Raw genomic sequence first — 23,645 nt, forward strand, 5'->3', positions numbered from 1 at the left:
AAATCAAGTGGTTGTTATTTTGACAAATAGATTTATCTTTCACATATTAGTACGCATATGATTTTTTAAGCCGCCACAGCCATATGTTTCTACACAATTTGTAAAACATTTGTGTAAAAAATTAAATGCATAATTCACTATAGTGCATATTAAACCATAATATCAAATATTCAGTATATTACCTCTGAACAGATCTTACACTGACGTGTGAATATTTTTATAGAATCACGTCACTGGTTATAAATGACACATAGAGATCGACTTTTCTTTGTAATAGAAGATAAGTACAATTTATTTTGTGCTTAGCATACATTTCTAACGTCAATTCCCAATTAAAGCTTTATTATATTTAAAATATTTCTGATTTTCAAAATAAATTTATTTGAATGCCAATAATTGTACATATTTATCTGTTGGGCATAATTTATATTATTATTAAAATATGGTAAATATGTAAAAAACATGTGTACAATATTCATTATAAAATATTCTATCATTTTGTCGACCTTTTATCTTGTAATGCTATGTGTATATGTGTCATTTCCCTCATAAATCATATTGTTATATATTTTTACTATACATGATTTTAGTATATGATTTTATTAGATGAATATTTGGGACTAAAAAATCATATAATAAAAACATGTAATAAAACTCTTAAAAAAATTAACTTTTGAAAAAAATAAAAGGTTAGGCGAGTTTGATATATTCCGCAACGAAACTACAGATAGAAAAGAACTGAGATCAATCAAACAAAGTCAAGTTTATCATATTTAATCGTAATGAAGCGAGGAGCAACTCTCAAGATAATTACTATTTAACTTGCCATGCCCGTTTCATTGTACTTATGGTGTTTGTATGATGTTCTAAAACATGAAAAGAACATTTTAGTTGTCCACCAATAAACAAAGAATTTCTTGAATTTAAATTGTAATTAGCTAAATAAATTATTGACTGCTTTAGTAAAAACTCTTTTTGCTTGGCGACAAATGTTTTCAGCAAATCACCATGAGCTATCATCAAATACTAATTGTACGATCAAACGAACTTACCTTGTGAAGTTCGATTGTAATTATATTTAATCTCGTTCGAAGAAATTACCATGTAGTACTCTTCGCTCCCGCGAGATGTCACAACCTTCAGCGAAACAAAAAAGAAACAAGAGAGACTGACCGCTGGTCTGCGCTGCGGCTCTCTACCTAGCTTCATAATCTTTAGAGACGTTGTATCAATTGTTGATAAAAAGGGGTGGAAATTTGTGAGGTACGAACAACTATTAAATCATGGGCGGGACTGGTAATATCTTCGAACGAGATGAAATATAATTACGATCGAACTTTACAAGGTCAGTTCGTTTGATCGTACAATTATATTTCATCTAGTTCTCAATATTACCATGTAGTAGTTAAGAGATAACAATTGTACAACAGTGTTTTTGAAATGCATAACTTTTAATACGATAAAAGAAAACTGGTACAAAATGTATTAAAATAACATTAATTCTTTTTTCTTTCTTACTCTATTTTATTTTTTTTATCTGCTATATAGTTGATTCTACTTTACTATAATAATTCTTTAGTATTGAGAGTGCGAACTCCTGTGAATCTAAGGGCAAAATAGGCTTATTATAAAACTTGGCAAAAATTTGCGACTGTGCAGACCAGCCAGCTGTTCGTCTGATAGTATCTAAGTTAATTACCTTAGAATTGGCTAATGATGTAGCTGCATGTCTAGTAGAATGTGCGGAAAAGATCGTCAGATCAATACCGCTCTTACCTAAAATCTCTTTGGCCCACCTACTAATCGTCTGAGCACCAACCTCATTGTGAGGCTTTCTTATCGCTATAAATAGTTTATCACTTGTCACCCTAAGGGCCTTTGATCTTTCTATATAACTTAACAATGCCGCCGCTGGGCATACCTTTGGATTCTGACTATAAAAGGGTAAAATCAAAAGGGGTTGACAGCACCCCACGGCTGATGTTTTTATGTTGTCATTAATATGAATCATAACCTGATCACAAGAAAATGTAATGTTTCTCAGTCTAATATTTGCTATTGTTTGTGCTTTGTGAGCTGTACATAATAACAATATAAATTCACAGTCTTGTACATTAGATCAGAAAAAGAGATCTTATCTAATAGATATAGATCTTCCAAGTACTTAAGTACTATAAAGACATCCCAAGTAAATGCATATTTAGGCTTAGGAGGTTGAAGTCTAGAGACTCCCTTCAAAAATCTGCATATTGAGACGTTCTCCCCTACCTTATCCTTAGACAAAAGGAAAATGGCACTTCTAAAAGAGTTAAGTGTTCCATAACTTGCTCCTTTCTTAAACATTAATTTTAAATCAGATAATAAAGTTGACGTGTTTAGGCTAAAGCCGTCCAAACAATGTTCCAGCCAAAGTTTCAGTGCTGTGTTGTATTGTGCCTGAGTAGATTTTGAAAGGGAAGCCATCATGATCTCTATGGCATCTGATGGTACATCGTTCTTGAGAAAAGCTGTCCTGAAACTTTGGCTGCTATTAATGACATCCGGGCTGCCCTTGGGTGCATAATGTTCCTACAAGGTGATAACAATAAATTCACACTTGGTCCAAAAATTATCTGTTCTACAATTAACGATGTAAACAGAGGATACCAGGGCTGACTGAGCCAGTCTGGAATCACCATAATGCCCGCAGCCTGTTCTCTACGTATCTTCGATAGTGCTTTTAGTATAAACGCAAAAGGTGGAAAAGCGTAAAAAGAGAAACCAGACCACTCTGCGGTAAATGCATCTACCAGGTAAACCTCAGAGTCTGGGAAACGAGAGAAAAATTTTTTATATTTGGCGTTCCTTCTATTTGCAAAGAGATCAACCTCTGGATAACCAAATTTATGAATTATAATGTTAAATGCCTCTTCACACAACTCCCATTCTGTGTCATTCTTACCAATTCGTGAGAGAGCGTCAGCCTCGAAATTGTCTTTCGAAGTAACATAAGATCCGAAAATAAAGTTATTAACTTCTCTCTTCCGCCCACTGCCATATATCTCTTGCTAGTTTATTATACTTGCTAAATCTAACTCCACCTATCTTATTGCCATAAGATAATGCAGTGGTATTGTCAATACAAAAAAGTATCTGTGAGTTACTTGGGATACCTGGCAGTTTCTGAAGAGCAAACCTAAATGTTAGTAATTTTTTATAATGAATGTGCATTTTCCTTTGATTTTTGTCCCAAAAACCAAAAATGCTATTATTACCATCCGTGGCATCTCAGCCCGAATTAGAAGCATCAGTGAATATAGTTAGGTCAAAAATAGTCGATCTAATGGTGCGTACCGAATTTTGGATACTCTTAGACCACCAGGATAAATCCTGATGCATATATGAAGGTAATAAATAAACATCTGGGCTGAATAATCATAATTATTAACAATAAGAGAAGACAATTTGTGGGCTTCTAGATTCTTGGTATAAAGCCAAGCATAGTTTATAGCAGGACAAACGGATATGAGATGAGAGACCTATTAGTCGAGTAAATTGGAATTTTTGTAGCCTGTCCAACAATTTAAATCACCTCTCCTCGGGCAATTCAATTGTAAATGCGATTGAGTTAATATTAAAACCTAAAAATCTACAAATGCGAGTAGGCCTAAGCATACATTTTTCAGTATTTATCACAAAACCTAGCGATCTTAAGAAATTACAAGTAATAATGCCTCTGCGTCTGCAAATGTCTTCATTCGGAGCAATAATCAACATATCATCTAGATAATTAACAATAATGAAACCTCTTGATCGCAAATTTTGAATAGGAACTTTTATAATTTTCGTGAAGATATAAGGTGCAGTACATAAGCCAAAGGGGAGACATATAAATTGGTATATCCTACCATTGAAAAAGAAACGTAAAGATCTTTTGCTATGTCTGTATATAGGTATCGTAAAATACGCATCCTGTAGATCAACAGTACACATGAAACAATCTGGAAAAATAAGATTGGTGGCTGAACGAAGGTCCTCAAGCTTAAAGTGATCCGTCTTTATGAAACTATTTAACTTCTACAAATTAAGTATGAACCTATCTGTGCCATCTTTCTTAGGAACTAGAAAATAAGAGAAAAGAAATTAGTCGTCGCGAGGCTTACATACTTCTATCGCGCCCTTAAGTAATAAATTGTCTACGGCTCTCTTATACCTATCAAAATCCTTGTTCGAAACTTCATACCTCGGAGGGCTAAGTTCAAAGGGTTCCTTTACGAAGGGTATTTTATAGTTCCTAATTACGTCAATGATAAATTTGTTAGCCCTGATTTCCTGCCACTCTCTAACAAAATATTCTAATCTGCCTGCCGGACTTACAGATACTCGCTACGCTCGAACGCTAACCGCACGGTGCAGTACAGGACTGTTTATGTCACGGATAGTTGTGATATAGCGGACTTAGGGCAGGCAGATGCTATAAAATATTTGTTTTGGCGCGCGGGCGGCGGAATATATCTCACTGTACCGAAGTGTGCCAAAGTGTGCCATAGTGTGCCAAAGTGTAATAAAGTGTGCCATGCTGTGTCATACTGTGCCAAACTATGCCATACTGTGCCATACTTTGTCAAAAAAGAGATGTTTGTTTCCGAAAAATCCATGTGTGTCAAAGTGTGCCAAAGTGCAGCAAATTTTCATGACGGCACCATGCTCAGCACAATGCTGGCGCGCGGTGCAAGCATCGTGCCGGCACTTAAATTAAGATAAAAGAAAAAATTTATACCTGAGCGGGGATCGAACCCTGAACCTTTCGGTTAGCAGGCTGGCACTTTAGTAGCTGTTAATATTAATAAAGTTGCAAGTTATTGTAATAAACAATAACTAGAATTATTATTAACGCGATAACAACATCGATATTTGCCGCTTATTTCGTGTACTAGGGTAAATCAGGCGCGCAAGCGCGCCAATGTCTCGTATTTGGATTATAATCTTTCATATAGCGCTTGTCTCGATCAACCTTCCCTGTTCTAACCATATTTGATTCGATTTCTTATGAAAAAATAGATTTTGTAATAGTTATTTAGTAATTAAATAAAGAAAAATAAAATTATTTACAAAATCTACAGAAAATGGAAAATAATGATCAAAATTCATAACATTGGCGCCATTTCGCGCCTGATCTAATCTCAGTGTATACATATATAAATGGGTCTGAATATCAGAGCACACAATCGGTCTGAAATGAGTGTATGCGTTCATTCTAACCCCATAAGCGCATTTGAATTCAGCCATCAGTTTGTTTATTTACATTCGCGATGTTTGCTCGGCGCGACTTACTCCACTCATTTGTTTCGAGATCGAGTTCGTGATCGAGTTCGAGATTCTCGAATAGAATTTTTATATAATGGAAAGGCGCGAAACCGGCAGGCTGCTATAAATTCAGTAGTCATAAAAGAGTAGTCATAATAACATAATTAGTAAATAATTGACAACAAACAAAGTCCGGTGAATAAATTATAACAAAATTAACCGCCTGAACAATAGAATACATTGAAAAGCCTTGTTTCGTGAATTGTGCGGCCGAAAATTTTCTAAGTTCCGCAGCCAACAATGCCGGCATTCTGCGGGAATTTTGTTCCGACAGAATGCTGTTACGGCGAGCAGCAGTCCAAGCAGGCATTCTGCTAGCACTCTGACAGCGCCAAATGTTACTAAATTTTGATCACGGGTCGAAGACACAATGCCGTCAGGTAGCTCCTCATAATGTCATCATAATGCTGCCATGAGTGCCAACACGGCGTGACCGCAAAATGCCGACATTATGCCTTTGTTCATGCCGGTGTCATACAGCCGGCATACATGGCCGTCATTCTGACAAAGTTTTGTGCCGTCGTAATGTGACCTGGCATGCTGTGCCGCCAAAATATCAACATTATGACTTCCCGAATGACGGGAAAAAAAATTTTTGAAAATTCTAACGAAAGATTGTCTTAAAGACGTTACAATGATTCCATTTATAGCAGGCACGCGCAACCCCAAAAAGCCCGAGACGCGATGTTATCCCGGTACCCCGGGGGCACTTTGGCACACTTTGGCACAGTATCGCCCCTACTGAAAAAAATCAGATGACAATCAACTGATAATCAGCTGATACTCAGCTGATAATCATGCCAAAACGTCAGCTGATTATCAGGTGATTGCGGCTCAGTATTTTTAATAAAGCTGATAATTATAAATATTCGTTTATGTGAGATAAAATGTTGATGATAATCAGGTGATAATCATTCAAAATTTGTAACCTTTAATATATTTATTATAAGTTGTTTAAAATAAGTAAAATTTATAAATTTCAAATAATGAGGGCCAGTACTGGTGTTACCATCAGGATGATAACACGAAAACTCTAGCTGTGAGCTCCAATATTATTGTTTTTTAACAATTAAAAAAAATTTGTTTAAATTAAATTATTGAAATTTATAAATTTTACTTATTTTAAACAACTTATAATAAATATATTAAAGGTTACAAATTTTGAATGATAATCACCTGATTATCACCTGATTATCATCAACATTTTATCTCACATAAACGCATATTTATAATAATTATCAGCTTTATTAAAAATACTGAGCCGAAATCACCTGATAATCAGCTGACGTTGTGGCATGATTATCAGCTGATTATCAGCTGATTATCAGTTGATTGTCATCTGATTTTTTTCAGTAGGGGCACACTTTGGCACATTTTGACATACTTTAGCATAGTTTGGCACACTTTGGCACACCCAATTATTTCCACAATTTATACCTTCGCTGCTAAAAAAAGTTAATAGAAGTTGATAGAAATCAATAGGATTCTTTATCGACTTTAGGTCTAACTTTTAATAGCATTTTTTACATTAGAACTTGATGATAACGTCGATATAAGTCGATAAAATTCTATATGAAAAATCACAATTAAAAGCTATAGACTCAATCTTCTTTAACTTCCATCGATTTCTATTAAATTTGTTCATATAGAATTTTATCGACTTATATCGATGTTATCGCGTTTTATCAAGTTCTAATGCAAAAAATTATTAAAAGTTAGACTCGAAGTTAGACTCGAAAGTCGATAAAAAATCTTATTGATTTCTATCAACTTCTATTAACTTCTTTTAGCAGGGTTTCCAATATTCTGGGACTGAAAATTTTACCTTTCGTTATAATTCAATTCGTAATTTTTGCCTTTCAAATCTTTATTTTTCAAAATTTTTACCCTTACCCTTGAGCGAGGCATATCGACACACAGGCACAGCGCGAGCTGTTCCTCGCTGTTCCTACGTTTTTAGGCACGACCGCGACACGGAAGTGCCTTTATAGTTTTGTCATCGAAAAATGTGTGAGATGCGATATCTCACGCAATTTTCGACCGATCGGGCTGAAATTTTGGGAGGAGTCTTCTCTTGCACAAATTTATAAACTAATTTTTTTTTATCCCGATCGTATACGTTTTTTTAAAATGCGGGCACAATTTGTTCAATTTTTGCGTGTTTTTTGAATAAAAATTTTGGTGTTACACGATTATCTCTAAGAGACTTTTATTAATCGACCTAAAAATTTGTGTGCTAACTCCCCTCGTAATAGTAAGGTGCCAAATTTATTTTGGGCTCGATTCTGCATGCATACGCAGAATGCGGTCACATCCAAAAATCGCTAAAAACGGTTTTTTGGCTCGAATTCTATGCATTCTACAAAAAAAGTTAAATAGAAAAGTTGTAGATATCAAAGAAATACAACTTTTTCCTATTTACACTCAAGCGTGAAAATGCTTTTAATTTGAGTTAACAGGCCAAAATCGATTTTTTTATAGCAATAAACCAGTATTCATTATAAAACTTTGAGGCTATACATTATACATAAAAACCTTAAATGTAAACGTTGTAGATATTTTAAAAACACAACTTTTTACCGTGACAAACATTTTTTCAAAACGCTTGTACATAAACAACAACTGTAGAAACGATTTTTGGTACATATAATTAAATAACAATTTTTGTGTGACACGCCCTATCTGGCCCAAAAGCTTTAATTGATTACCTGATGCTTGCAAGCACCGTACGCCGCGTGTGGCGCGCTAGTTTTGTATTCCTTTTTCAAGTGTCCAGGCCTTATCTGTGAGAATTGAGGAACAGCGTCTAGCGTGCTGTTCCATGTATCTGTTCCTGTTTTTCATATGTATAGATATACAGATCAATGTTATTTTTTATTTGTATCTGTTCCAATTATCTGGTTTTTAGAGTGTAACGGGCCTATAATAAGTTGTATGAATATTAAATATGGTTATTCATACGATTTTTATGAAATGATGATTTTATGATGTGTTTACGATAGATATCAATATCGTACGTATGAAAGTGCACCCTTAAATAAAATCGTAGTATTTCCGTCTTTTGTGTGCCATGTGACTGCTCATGAACCAATTGGGAAATTTTCAGATATTCTATCTTTCTATCGCATTCTCTACTATACGTGGCATTAAGCATGAATTCTTTCCTTCGCCGCCATTTTGACAGACGATAGTTCTTAAGAAATATTAGTTTTATGTTTTCTCAGTTTACACATCAGCTTTTTTATTAATATATATATATATATATATATATATATATAATATACAATATATTTAAATAAATTAATAATATAATTAAAATAATAATATAAATATATTTATGTATATATTTATATTATATTTATAATACTGATATTATAATATTATCATTTATAACAATTAGTTTAAGAAAAATAGCAATTAACTTTTGGATCAAAATATTGCTTTTAATTTTGCAAGGTGAGTGTCAAACAATTTTTTGTGTAACCATTGTCTAATATTCTCCTTTTGTCCAATTAGTCAGAATTAGTTTATGGTGGATTCCAACCAAAATATGTTGAATTATTCTTTGTATACAACACTATTTCTTTTACTTAAAATCTAAAATCAAATGACGATTTTAGTCTTAATATATGATTGTCTGGTGGACACCCTATGCACACACAAACACATGCACGAATATTTGCGTGTGTATATATATATATATATACACTTGCTAGTAAGCTCACATACATAAATGCATTCTTTGGCACATTGAAAACTTTTCATTATTGTTATATGTCATACTTTTAACTTAGATAAACTTAGAAGCTGAGATAAAACAAAATGAATGAAATTGTTATATTAATAGTATATTTACATGAGTGATTATTTAAATCTTTTTAGTGTTTTAGTATTTAAATCGTTAGAATCATTAGCTTAAATTTTAAATTCTTGAAGTGATCTTTTTTTTTCATTTAAACATTACAAGATATAAATATTTATTCCTAGTAAAATAAGGATATAATAATTTTAATGTACTAAACTTATATTAAAGAAGAGATTTTAAAAGTATGATATTTGAATGACAGCATGATTGTTTATAATTTTTTCATGAAATCTTGTTGCCTTATAATGCATTTGATTTTGTTTAAATCAGATAGAAACAGTAGTTGATATCTTCTGAAAAATTTTTGAAAAGGTATGTCAGACAGTTGGAACATGAGTAGTCTGAATAGAGACATTGGTTGCTTTTTGTATAATTAATTGACAAAATATAGATCAATCTAAAAAAATTAGTACATTATTTAGTTAGATGTTACTTTTATTAATTTTATATTATAAACATTATTATCTACTGAGATATGCCTTTTTAAATTGAAGCCATTAAATTGTTATTAAAGTTCTATTAGCGCAGATTCCAATTATTATCAACACTATGCAATTTAATTCAGTCTTAATAATAAATAAAAAAATGCTATTAGGAATCAGCAAGAAAATATCCTATTAATTCATATCAACTAATATTTAGAGGATTGATTATTATCATTTTTTAAGTGTTTTTAATTTTTTTTTTTTTACCTTTTTATTACTATCTAGAAATAAAGAATTCTTTTAGACTTTCACATGCTAAGAATATAAATAAATATCTGTATTCAGATAGATTAGGTTATGAACAGAGTTCATACCCTTTATATCACGGATATGGCTGAATCTACACTGAAAAAAACACAGCCTTTTTAAACAGCGAGTGGTCACTGGTAGTTTTGGAAGGTCTCGGTGAGCTGTCTATCTCGAGGATATGTAGGTTATGTATCACCTTTTGAAATACCAAAAATCTTGAGAAATTAATTTTTTAATGAGTATTGTGATGAAATTATAAGTAATCACGATTATGGGACTAATAAGTAACAAAATTAAAAATGTTTATGTAACTTATTTGCTAATAGTCACTCTGTATGCGATAATGGGATGGTAATAAGTTGATGGTTGTTATTCAAGGTATTTTACTCTTTTATAACGATCATTACTTATAATTTTAATTGAATTAATCATACTACTCATTAAAAAAATTAATTTCTCAAGATTTTTGATGTTGTAAGGTGATACTTAACCTGCATATCCTTGAGATAAAGACAGCTTGCCGAGACCTGCCAAAACTACCAGTGGCCACTTGCTGTTTTTACTGAAAAGTCGCTAGTGTGGCGCCACTTGCTAAAACTGCCGTGTTTTACAGCAGAAACAGCTATGTTTTTTTTTTTCAGTGTATAGAAAAAATGTTTGTCCAAAAAACAGAGGTTGTGTTTTATTATTTTGTCCCATAGACCTTATTATTTAAAATACTAAGGAACTATTATTTTAAAAACAGTGCGTATTGCCTGCCCTTGAAGATGCTTAGACTTCCTGACTTAAACATATGCGAACTACATGAGTCAATGACATAATGTTTATCTTGGCTTCACAACATCCGGTCATGACTTTTTTTGTTAGCGTAAGCGCTCTTGATTCTATCTCTGTCTAATAACACTGGTAGAAAATCTACCATAAGTGTTGGGCGGCACACTAACGTCTGCTAATATTTTATAAGCATGTAAGACGTTACTAAATCCCTCAAAACTATTTTTTAATAAATAATTTATAATGCTCAATGTCGACATCATTGGTTTAAATAGTGAATTTGAAGAAAAGTTCAGTATAAGAGTCAGTGGGTTTGTCTATCATTAAAATGCCATTTATTTGCATTATAAAAAAGCTATACAACTGAAATTTTACACAGATACTTACTATGCTACATAGAAAACATGTAACCTACATGATTATGATTTAACTTTTTTCATTCATATTTTCACATTGAGGTCCATATGAATTTTTTAATTTAGCGGATCAATTTTGCTTGTAGACAGTTACACAGAAACTACCATCTAGCACATTGTATTTCTGGTTTCCAGTGTATTTTTACATGAAGAAAGTGATAAGTATTTTAGCTTTTTAGTCAAGGCATTAATTAGAATTTTGACTTTTAACAGTTGTGAGAGATTTTGAGACCGATACCTGTTTCTCCATTTTTGCATTTTTTCTCATTCGAAAACTAACAGGTCTAGAGAGCTCATTTTGCATATAGATTTCTTTTGTGATTGTGGAAAGATATTTAACGCGGTGAGCGTTTCTCGGGCACCACACTTTCTGCTGAAAACTTCTCTCCGCGTAGGCGATGATATCGCAGTTTTTCATTAAATCAAGTGGCGCGGCAGCGCCACGAAGGCGAGTTTGAGAAGCAGACGGGGCCGCGACGCCCGTGACACTATTTACTTCTATATTGGTGTTCGGATTTTTCATGATGCAGAATAAAATACTTATTGTTACTGTTCGTGAGTTTTTTGGCTTATTAGTATCTTTTCTAAGCTGAACTATGATTTCCAACCAAAATTTTTGTAAATAAGCCGTTTTTTTTATAATAAATGAGTGTATATATCGCAAATGCTCGGAATGGTTTCACTACATTTATTTCCAGTGTGGTAGGACTGTGAAGTTGGCTTCCTAGCTGAAAAGTTGTAGGAGCGTGAAATTGGTCGCACAAGCTATTATGTGTAATACAGTTGGGTATCGCTTTCCCACAGTAAGCTATTATGTGTAATACAGTTGGGTATCGCTTTCCCACAGTAAGCTAGTATATGTAATACAGTTGGGTATCGCTTTCCCACAGTAAGCTATTATGTGTAATACAGTTGGGTATCGCTTTCCCGCAGAGTAAAAGTGTTTACATTGTCTGCTTGAATTGAAGGTTATGCTTTTGAGGTCTAGTTGCTGCACTCCGTGATTTATTATGTCTAGGTAAATACATCATTCGAGGGTGGTTTCTAGGTGTGCAGGGTGGCCGATGACGACGTCTAGGTGCTGCGCTCCATGGTTTTTGGTGTCTAGCTGTAAAAATCATTCGAGGAAGGTGTCCAGGTGTACAGGGTGGCTGACAACGGGGTTCTGGGTAGTTCGCATCGTGGTTTTTGGTGTCTAGGTGTAGAAATAATTCAGGGTGGTGTATATCAGTACAATCAGTGATTTCATGTTAGTGATAAAAATGTTGCAAAAAAGCTGTGGTCGAAAGATGCTAAAGATGTTTGCATTTTATTTTTACGACGTCGAATATGAAATACTCAAAAAAATTCACTAAAAAGGATTGAAATCTCTAAAAAAAATTAACTTTTGAAAAAGTATAAGGTTAGGCGAGTTTGATATATTCCGCAACGAAATCTCAGATAGAAAAGAACCGAGATCAATCAAACAAAGTCAAGTTTATTATAATTAATCGTAATAAAGCAAGGGATAACTCCCAAGATAATTATTATGTAACTTGCCATGCCTGTTTCATTTTGTTTATTGGCGAAGAACTAAAATTTTCTTTTTATGTATTAGAACGTCATACAAACAATATAAGTACAATTTTTTTTAGAGATTATACTATACAAGGAATTCAAACTGTTAACAATAGATCATTTATAACTTTTGTATACATACAAATTTTACACTTTACTAAGTTACTCTTTTTTTCACTGTAGCCATTTTTTTATATAATATTATCATCTCTTATGTAAAAATCCTCTTCAAGAATCTCGAATTTCAATCAGAGAGAGAGAGAGAGATTTCTACCTCGACGGTCACCCCGTCGCAGTATTCTCACAGGTGTTAAACAACAAATCACACAAACATCACAAGATATCCATGAACAACCACGCCTACTGAAAGAGAAAAGAAATTGAACATGTGCTGAAATTAAATCATAGTGTTTAATTTATAGCTTACCATGTTTACAAGGCATACTTGTACAGTTTTAAGGCACTATTCATTGTTAGTAAAAGCCTGTACAAAATATACTCGATATTTGAAAAAAAAAAAATTTCAATTTTAAAATTATAATATTGTGACTAACTGTCTAATACTTTGCCATCATATGTCACACAGTGCCAAACTGAGCCAAATCTAGCTATGTGTCTGAAATATTTCAATTTTAAAATTATAATATTGTGACTAACTGTCTAATACTTTGCCATCATATGTCACACAGTGCCAAACTGTGCCAAATCTAGCTATGTGTCTGAAATGCCATGAGTGTAGCACAAAGTGGCATAGTTTGGCATGGTGTGGTACAGTTTGGTACGATTTGACGTTGATTGGCATAGTTTAGCATAGTTTGGAATGATTTAGTACATCTGATTATTTCTACCAGGTTCTATGGATTACTATATGTATTAAAACAGATTGGATACTATACTAAGATGTACTATCTTATAAATGGTTTTTAAAACAGATTGAAATTAGCAAATTGTTCTAATGCATTTATAACCTTCAATCCATTTTACATCTTTTTCTTTAAACAAAGGAATATTATTTTTTCGAATGCTCTTAAACGAGAACAGTATTTTTGCGTATTCATGTAAATCAGAGTGAATCACTTAAGAAAGTATTAGAACAAGTAAGCCTATATTGTACTAAAATCTTATAAGTAAAGATAAGTAAAGTACGACTTCTGTCACTAATATTGTAATGTACCATTCCATACGTGATATTTGCTGTACGTATAGCTAATTGCAAGCTTAAGACGTAGCTTCCTCCAACTAAATTTATAGTTCCAATAATTAAATTATTATTCAAATATACAGTATGTTAATGCTTTTTTAAAATATTTTTAATCAAAATTATTTTATTAAAGAAGCAATTTTCTTAGCAAAAGACTATGGTAATCAGAAAAATCCGATCAAAATCTTTAAAATAGGAAAAGGGTGACATTTAGAGGGGTGGAGTGAACGTTATAGTGGGTGGGCCCATTAAAAAGAAGTGTATAGAAGAAGTGTATCGGATATCGGTGGGTGGCTCGGAACTATCTTGCAATCTCACTGACTAGTTGTTAAACGGGCGCTGTTCCCGTCCATTACTTGTCACAATATCAAACGATATAAAGGCTATAGCCGGGTTACTATGGTGAAATGGCCCCCTTGGAAAATGTATATATGTTATATACCATTCGATGGGGGATAAAAAAAAACTCCCATAGCCAAATTTTTAGCTCTCTGCCTAGTGCGCATGCGCAGTAACGTCGATAAACGTGTTTTTTTGATTTTATTTTTTTCTGAAGTCCCTATAGGATAAAAATTTTTTTAAAAATTCACATTGGTGTATTTTTATGTCATGAATAACTGCAATTTTTTTGGGATTACATAACCTCAAATATCGGATCTAAAAAAATTATTAAAGTTTTCAATCGATATTTTGACCCCCTTGTTTTTGAGGTGCAACTTTTTAAGTAGACTTTTTTTGTGTACTTTTTCCCGTTCTTTACGATGGCACTAACGTTTTTTCCTTAAAAATGGTGGCACAACTCGATTTGAGCCAAAAACTGATTTTTTTGCCATTTTTTCACGTTTTTAGCTGGTTATGTTACAATTTAGTTACTAAAGTGACTCCTTTTGAGTAGTTTTGCATATCTTCCCATGAAAACATAATCAAATGAAATATTTTGTTCGCTCCAAGCCGTATTTTTTATATTATCTTACGTTTTCAATGATGGTCTTATCAGAATTTGAGGTAATAAAGGGTTTCTCTCTATATATAAAAAGAATATCGCCGCTGTCAGTGTCTGCTTTTCTCTTTAACCTAAAAATGCCCTCATTTGAGTGATTTAACGCCGAAAAAGGCCATTTTTGGTACCATGTAACCCAAAACTAACCTAAAAATGTCATAATGCAAGGGTTTTCACGCAAAAAAGCCTGTTTTTAGCTAAACATAGCCTTGAAATCGATCGTTTGAGGGTACTTTTGGCGTCTTGTGGTCTTAAAAAGGCCATATTTGGCTTATCTGCCTCTACTTAATTGATTATTCAAAATCTATTGACAGTAATAATTATCAGGTAAAAAGGAATTGAAGTTAAGTATGTTCAATTCGTACAAAGTATAATTTATTATCTTCATAGGCTATTTAAAATAAATTATGGAACGTATACAAGTAGCTTTTTAAAAATAACGAATGTTCACAATAGAAAAAATGATTCACTCATCATTGTCACTATCTTCATCAATACACACTTCAATTTGATCATTAAGAAACATTTTAGACAGAATTTCAGCTGGTCGTATGATTTTTGATAAATATCTTCCATGTGAAAGATAATAGATTATGGCAGCAATATGCGCACAACATCCTATAGTACGGTTACCGTTAGCACAATCACAACAGTGTCTTAAGATGCTAGAATAACCAATACCATTTGGTTTATACTCAACGAAACATTTGTATTGTTTTCTGTTAATATGCCTGGATTGAACTTCAAGTTTGAAAATATTGTTAGTCTCTTTTGAATATCCAATCTTCAAATTATTATCTGCGTCAAGCATTTCCGCTAAGTAAGATATTGTCTGTTTAAGCTGATATGTTCCTGTAAACAGAATTTTCAAATCTTTTATTGTTAATTCAGGAAAGTCTGGTAAATCATCCGAAGTTATTATTTTAAATGGTAGTTTCCGACGACTCCATCTTTTGTCTGCTACTAAAACTGCTAATGTATTTTCAACATTTTTTCTAGATTGCATAGCACTAAATATTTCATCTTGCATGTCTTCATCAGAATCTAGGCGTTTGCCAAACAAGTTATTTAAGTAGCAAGAAATTTTACAATAAGATCCAGTATTTTTCACCATTTTATTATCAAGTTTGTGATCTAATAACCTATATTTTTTCTTTTGAACTCCGTGCACTGCTTCAACAACCCATCGCAGTTTTGTCGTGAATCTTGTTTCATTTGATTCTTGCGTAGAAAGTTGAGATTTTGAACCTTTGAGTGCAGGCATCAAAACAATATAACCCATATTTTCTAATTTTTGTTTAATGTCCCTGAAACCTCTATCCAGTATAAAAATGTCCCCTTGGCGAAGAAGTTTCTGTAAAATATTCTGCTTCTCTTCCAATATTTCAATCAGTATTGTAGCATCATTTTTATTTGCAAGATATGGACCTAACTGGTCAACAACATAACCATTAGTAGTACATATAGTAAATGGTTTAGTCAGAGGAACTTTTTTTTGGCCTGAATAAGATTTTCTTTGGTACTCGTTATTAGAGCTTTTTTCATGCCTTATATAAGTACCATCAGCAATCAAAATAAGTTGTTTACCAGGATGTAATTTCTTTGCCATATTAGAAGTTTGATTTTCAATCAATTCATTTCTGTCTACATTTTCTAATCCAAAGTGTTTTGGTAGTAAATCTTTTTCGAAAGATAATAATACTGATTGACAAAAACGAGATACTTGTTGTTCGCTTTCAATGTTTCATTTTGAATAAAAATACGACAATGGCTTGTGTCGCTGTCCTTACACAGGAATTCTTCAGAGAAGTGAGTTGATCTTTAAGATAATTAATATTTTCCCACGTTAATCCCGTAAAAACTTTCAATTTTTTTCAGGCATGGAAAATTCAGCTACTGTATCTAATAAAGTTTCGTCTGCTTTCATTGATAATTGACTCAAAAATTGTAGTAATTCATCAATATATACCGTACTTGTAGTGGAAAAAATATTAATTTTATTTAGTTCATCTTCATAAAATCTTTTTTTAATTAAATGTGTGCAACAGCATCTATTGCCATGTGGAATAAAAACATTCATTTTACTATAAACTTGAATTCGGGCCTCTAAAGGAACTAATATATTATTAGTCTGTTTTTGGTACCCACAAACAAAGCAATATTTATGTGCCGCAATCGTGCGTCTGTGACAATGAGAATGTTTAATCATTATTCAATGTAACTTAATTTATGCAACTTCTATTATTATGTGTACCTCGCAAATAAACAACATATAAAAAGTGGGCTTGTTTTGACTACCACAGTAAGGGTAGTACTACCTAATACAATAGAGCCCTCATAACCTTATAAAACCTTAAATCATTTTAAAACATTTTAAATTTTTGCCAGCGAGTTATAAGGTTTAACAAAAATAGTAATTTCCAGTTATACGTGCTATAAGTCATACAGGGTGAGAGACAAACAAAAGATCTATCTTTTCCCAAAATTTCAATCTAATTAAAGCTTTTTTACTCCCCCCGAATATAAATTTAAACCGTTCGTTTTTGTTATATTACGGGACGCTGCTGTAGATTTTTGTACGATATACCTTTATGTATTTTTTCCTACCTTGGGTTTTTCTTCTCTGAGATACTCTTCCAGTGGGGACATATTCCAGACGCACAGTTTGCTGGTTAAGCCAGCACTCTGTCCAAGAGAGGGCATCGGGTCCGTCTCTCAGTGTAGCCATTCCCCGAGAAGGTCTCATATTTCAGAGACCAGCTCCTCACCAGTAAGGCCGGCGCTTCATGCCTAATACATGGAATTGCAGATAGCCAGGGATGGCTATCTGCAATTCTGTCTTACCTACAAAGTCCCTTCCACTGTTTCGCTTTCGCTCAGGCTTGCGCCTGTGAGGCAGAGAAAACCCAGAATTATTTGAAGAAAAATTCTGGGGAAAAATCTGTCTCGAAACAGCCGGTGTCTTAGGTATTTTTCCCGTTAAAAACAACTTAGAAAAAATCTGAGTGACTTCACCGGGAATCGAACCCATGACTCCTTGAGCGAGTGTGCTTCGGACGGTCACGGCATACTCATTAGCCTATTGAGCTACGGATGCTCTTCCTAATAACGTAATTTAATGGCGTCATTTCTTAATGACATTTAATAATTTTATTTAATGACGTCATTTTTTCATTCGGAATGCCTTTGCTCTTATACGAACTGCAGTCGATTCTCACCGCTTGCGAGTAATTTCTGAAAACAGGCATTCACCTACTAGCCGTGAAATATCGCTACGATCGGCATTCTTGCTCATATAATGTAAATGGATACAAATTGACTAAATAGGAATATTGCAGTATTAAAAAAATGAATTATTATTATTTGAGTATGATAAAGTTATTCTTATGTCGATATTTTTTCAGGAAGATTAAAAGTTAGTAGTAATCATGGGTAACATGTTTGCTACATTGTTCAAAGGCCTTTTCGGCAAAAAAGAAATGCGAATTTTGATGGTTGGGCTTGATGCAGCTGGTAAAACTACAATTCTATACAAATTAAAATTAGGAGAAATTGTGACAACGATTCCAACAATAGGTAAGATTTGTTTTTGCATTTAAAGTTAATGTTATTGTACGAATTACAAACCATGTAAGATAGGTGCTTTTAAACTTATCTTATAAGAAATAATTATATGTATAATAATAAATTTATATCAAACAAATCTATAAGTTTCAATGATTAAAAGTTTTAATTAAAAAAAATTTGTTATCTAAAATCTTCTTAATATTTTTGCAGTTCTAAAAGACCCCGGGGATTTATACGGGATTTTGGTTCCTTGCCAAATGGGTTAAAATTTTGATATATTGAAGTTTATTATCTCCCGATCATAATTCTTATGGTCCCAAATTAAGAAAATGAGCCGTTTCCGAGAAAATAATGATTTAATGCACCAATTTTTGTGAAGGTTAGAGAGGCCGAGCGTGCAACTTCAGACGGTCGGCAGACGCAACAGGTTATTGTTGTTTTTTACCTAACCCCCGAGATGAGAGAACGGCGAAAGCCTTGATTTCATAGCATCTGCTGAAGTTTTCTTTTGCTTATTTGCAGCAAAAATTTAAAAAACTTCGAGAGCTGTCTTTTTGGAGCAGCTGCGGTTGTCTTTCCACGCTTTTCCGGCCTTATCACACTGGCAAACGGCGCGAGAATCACGATCTGCGTCGAGATTCGCAAGATAAGGGTTTTTTCAGAGCGAAAATTCTGAAAACGCGAAAGCTGCCTTTCGTCATTGGCAAACTGCACGAGAAACTCTTTCCGCGGCCGATCAGCAGAACTTTATGCGGCTCTTTCCGCAGGCCTATCAGCGGGACTTTTTGCAAAACTTTCTGCGGTACTTTCCGCGGGACTATCAGCGGGACTTTGTGCGGTACTTTCCGCGGGCTTATCAGTGGGACTCTATGCGGAGCTTTCTGCCGCTCTTTCCGTGGGCCTATCAGCGGGACTTTGTGCAGAGCTTTCTGCGGCTCTTTCCGCGGGCCTGTCAGCGGGACTTTGTGCGGTACTTTCCGCGGGACTCTATGCAGAGCTTTCTGTCGGTCTTTCCCCAGGCCTATCATCAAGACTTTGTGCGGTACTTTCCGCGGAACTTTTCGCTCTGAAAAAACCCTTATCTTGCGAGTCTCGACGCAGATCGCGCTTCTCGTCCCGTTGGCCAGTGTAATAAGGCCGGAAAAGCGTGGAAAGACAGCAGTTGCTCCAAAATGACCGCTCTCGAAGTGTTTTGAATTTTCGCTGCAAATAAGCGAAAGAAAACTTCAGCAGATGCTATGAAATCAAGGCTTTCGGCGTTCTCTCATCTCGGGGGTTAGGTAAACAACAACAATAACCTGTTGCGCCTGCCGACCATCTGAAGTTGCATGTTCGGCCTCTCTAACCTTCACCAAAATCGGTGCATTAAATCATTATTTTCCTGATTTGGGCCCATAGGAATTATGATCGGGAGATGATAAACTACAATATATCAAAATTTCAATCCATTTAGCAGGGAACCAAAATCCCGTATAAATCCCCGGGGTCTTTTGAAGTAAAATATACAAAGCAGGCTTGTTAGTTCTGCTCTACATCAGTTGCATAGTTAAATACCTTTTTTTTTTAATTTTTATTTTTAAAAAATGCGTGTTTTAATCTTTTAACTCTTGAAAAACTTGATTTTGAGATTTCAAACTTTTAATAAAAATTAGAATGCACTTTTTAATCTTTATAAAAATTACGTTTTTGTGATGTATTATATCATCCTAAGGATCATTAGCGTCGCCAAAATTTATGTTCCCTTCAAAAGAAATCGCGAGTTCATTTTTTGCAACACGTGCGCCATATTTTAGGCTGCGTTTACATGGAGTCTGGCAATCTTAAGAACGGCAGATTGGAGAGACCGCGAGATTTAAATTGAACGTCAAAAGTATAAAAAAGTCATCATCATAAATGTTGTGATCTACTTTATGAATAGATATTATAATATTTACACGATTAATCATGTTAACGCATCAGCAAATCATAATTTTTTCGAAAATATGCTTGTAAATTTCATAACCTCAAAATGGCGGATATCGCAAGATATTCATATTGACACTCTATCTTGGATTCATAATATTTTACTTACATATTTGTCTAAAACTGAATGCTGTTTTTTAAAATAATATAAAAACTTGTCCTAAGGTGCATCACTACATTAATAATAATGAATTTAGTAGGCTTCCGATTTTCAATTCAAATCTCGCGGTCTCTCCAATCTGCCATTCTTAAGATTGCCAGATATTTCAAAAAGTTTGAACTTTTTTAATGATTATCGATTGTACCAGTTGATGGAGAATATTAGAGTGATTGAAAAAGCTTTTCAAACGCTATGTTGTAACGATCTCGTTTCCCCTGTCGCTGGGTGTTTCGGTTGAGAACCAGGATTTGGAAGGGGAAAGTGCAATTGATAACTCTGCGCGTTATATTTAATAAATGTAATACTATATTTAGACTATAAACTACAACTGTGAAAGAACTTAGAAAGATTTCGCCTTTAAATTCGCTTTACAAAGATACGGTTGAACGGTGCGATTATGGTGTTACGGTGCAGTGTAGGTCGGAAGTACTTATGTCCTTATGGAAACATTAGGTCGCGAGAAGGTCGTGTGCGCACAGCTTTGTCGGCTTGGATGTTCAGTGCAGTGGCGGTTTCGATTGCCCTGTGTGCACACAGCGGCAGTCGGACACGTCAACTGGGTGTTCTGTGTACACAGAAAATAAAACACAGCAGTTTCTGCTGTAAAACACGGTAGTTCAGTAAAAACAGCGAGTGGCTACTGGTAATTTTGGCAGGTCTTGGCAAGCTGTCTTTATCTTGAGGATATGTAGGTTGTGTATAGTCTTTTAAAACATAAAACAATCTTCAGAAATTAATTTTTTTAATGAGTAACATGATTTGTTAAATTATCTCATTAAAAAAATTAATTTCTCAAGATTTTCTATGTTTTAAAAGCCTTGTTAAAAATAGTCAATAGAGATCAATTAAATTATTAATTGAATTCTAAACTATATCTGAGTCCCATTTATTGCATAAAAACTCGATAAAAATGGATAGAATCAATAGAAATCTATAGGAAACGATAAAATTCTATACAAAAAAGAACCAGTAAAGTTAATAGAAACCAATGTTTGGTATTAACTATCGACTCCAATTCTTGTTTTCCATATCAAAATCTATTGACTCCGGTCGATTCTAATCGATTTTAATCGAGTCCTTAAACAAAAAATGGCATTCAGGATTAGCATAGAATTCGTTGTTAATTTAATCGATTCTGATTGATCCCTATTGACTATTTTTAGCAGGGAGGTTATACATAACCTACATTTCCTCGAAATAGAGACAGCTTTGCAAGACCTACCAAAACTACCACCCCCCCCCAAAAAGCAGATGACAATCAACTGATTATTAGCTGATAATATCATCCAGATGATAACACCAAAACACTGGCTTTGAGCTACAAAATTTTTATTTTCTAATAATTTGATTCAAGCAAAAATGTTTTTAAATATTAATAAATAATAATTTTGCAGCTCACAGCCAGTGTTTTGGTGTTATCATCTGGACGATAACACCATATTAGCCCTCATTATATGAATTTTATAAATGTTATTAATTTAAAAAAACTTCGAAAAAATATACTGAAGGTTAAATTTTTTGATGATTATCACCTGATAATCAGCTGATTATCATTAGCATTTTATCTCATATAAACGCATATTTGTAACTATCAGCTTAAATAAAAATATTAAGCTGATATCACCTGATAATCAGCTGACATTTTGGCACGATTATCAGCAGATTATCAGCTAATAATCAGTTGATTGTCATCTGCTTTTTTTCAGTAGGCAGTGGCCACTCGCTGTTTTTACTGAACAGTCGCTCCGGTGGCAACACAACTAAAATTGCCGTGTTTTACAGAAAAAACTGTTGTTTTTTCTTTCAGCGTAACCTTTAGGACTCGCAGAGATGTGTGCACGTTACTCTACGGAACTTTGAATGCAGTTCTCGATACTCCCTTAACTCTGTGTGCGCACAGCGGTAAAGGGAGCAGAGAGCTTTTGGTGCTAAGCGATTTTGAGGCGATTTTGCAGGTTTGCGTTAGGTGATTTTTTGATATCTAAAGCTAGTTTTCACACTGAGACTTAAAAAGCTACGTACACCTAGATACCATCAATAGTAGCAGTATGCACATCTGAGTATCAAAAATCACATATCTCACTACCTAAACCCCGCCATTGCTGGCCTTCGACACCTAGACGTATCTGATTTTAATTTTTACGTACACATCAGATCACAGCCATACGTCGTAAAAGTGTAATAAACGACTTTAATCAAGATTATCAAGAGAACGTAACCTTAAAAGTATACTCTAAAATTTTCCATATTCATTGGGCAATAAATGCTTAAATCCGTGACGAAATACGTCTTATTGGTAAACCGATACTCCAAGGGATGGGAATGCTATCCGAATTTTGCCATGTAATGGCAAATAAATGGAGAACGTTTTTACAAGGGTATTATGTAAGATAAAGTATTTTCTTTATGTAGAATACGATGACGCTAGTGCTTTTATCATAAAACATAACCTTAAGGGGACACAACACCTTTAAATCCTAAAAAAAATAATTATGAGTGAAAATGACAAAATTAAAGTAAATCACTTGAAATTTTTTTAGTGATATTTAGTATAAATACCTTTAACTTTACCGTGCTAAAACCTTAATTATCCCTGCTGGCCCATTGTGGCACTCGGTGCAATGTTTTGTGAATTTGTTCACTGTCCGCAGGATTCTAAGAATACAAATAGTTCTTTTGGGCTCAGATTCAAGGAGGATACTTTGTATACTTGTAGTTTTGGTATAAATGCAGGGATTTTTATTTGAATGCTTAGAAATGGTTTGGCGATGAAAATACTGATTTTTTTCGTTTTTTTCGCTTATTATGCCATCTTTTTGGGTATAAAACATTTTCTTAACATTCAAATTAAAATCCCTGCATTCATACCAAAAATACAGGTGTACAAAGTATTTTCCTGGAATTTGAGCCCAAAAGAACCAAATACCCAAAAAGGTGGCATAATAAGCGAAAAAAAAAACGAAAAAAATCAGTATTTTCATCGCCAAACCATTTCTAAGCATTCAAATAAAAATCCCTGCATTTATACCAAAACTACAAGTGTACAAAGTATCCTCCTTGAAT

General features: G+C 33.7%; 1 protein-coding gene across 4 annotated transcripts in view; it reads left to right on the top strand.

Annotated features, from left to right (window-relative positions):
* The window catches only part of LOC100115356 (ADP-ribosylation factor 1), a 205,921-nt gene that overhangs the window by 127,661 nt on the left and 54,615 nt on the right, over positions 1 to 23,645 (top strand). Inside the window, exons 1-2 of one of the 4 annotated variants that reach the window (XM_031925288.2) lie at positions 8,464 to 8,802; positions 18,302 to 18,469. In XM_031925288.2, the coding sequence (XP_031781148.1) occupies positions 18,322 to 18,469 (148 nt within the window). In that variant the 5' untranslated portion in view covers positions 8,464 to 8,802; positions 18,302 to 18,321. Of the gene's footprint in view, positions 1 to 8,463; positions 8,803 to 9,366; positions 9,524 to 18,297; positions 18,470 to 23,645 lie in introns of those variants that run through there. The other 3 variants (XM_001599042.6, XM_032601574.1, XM_032601575.1) reach the window with 3 other exon arrangements.

The sequence above is a fragment of the Nasonia vitripennis genome (genome assembly GCF_009193385.2).
Source record: "Nasonia vitripennis strain AsymCx chromosome 2 unlocalized genomic scaffold, Nvit_psr_1.1 chr2_random0008, whole genome shotgun sequence".
NCBI lineage: Eukaryota > Metazoa > Arthropoda > Insecta > Hymenoptera > Pteromalidae > Nasonia > Nasonia vitripennis.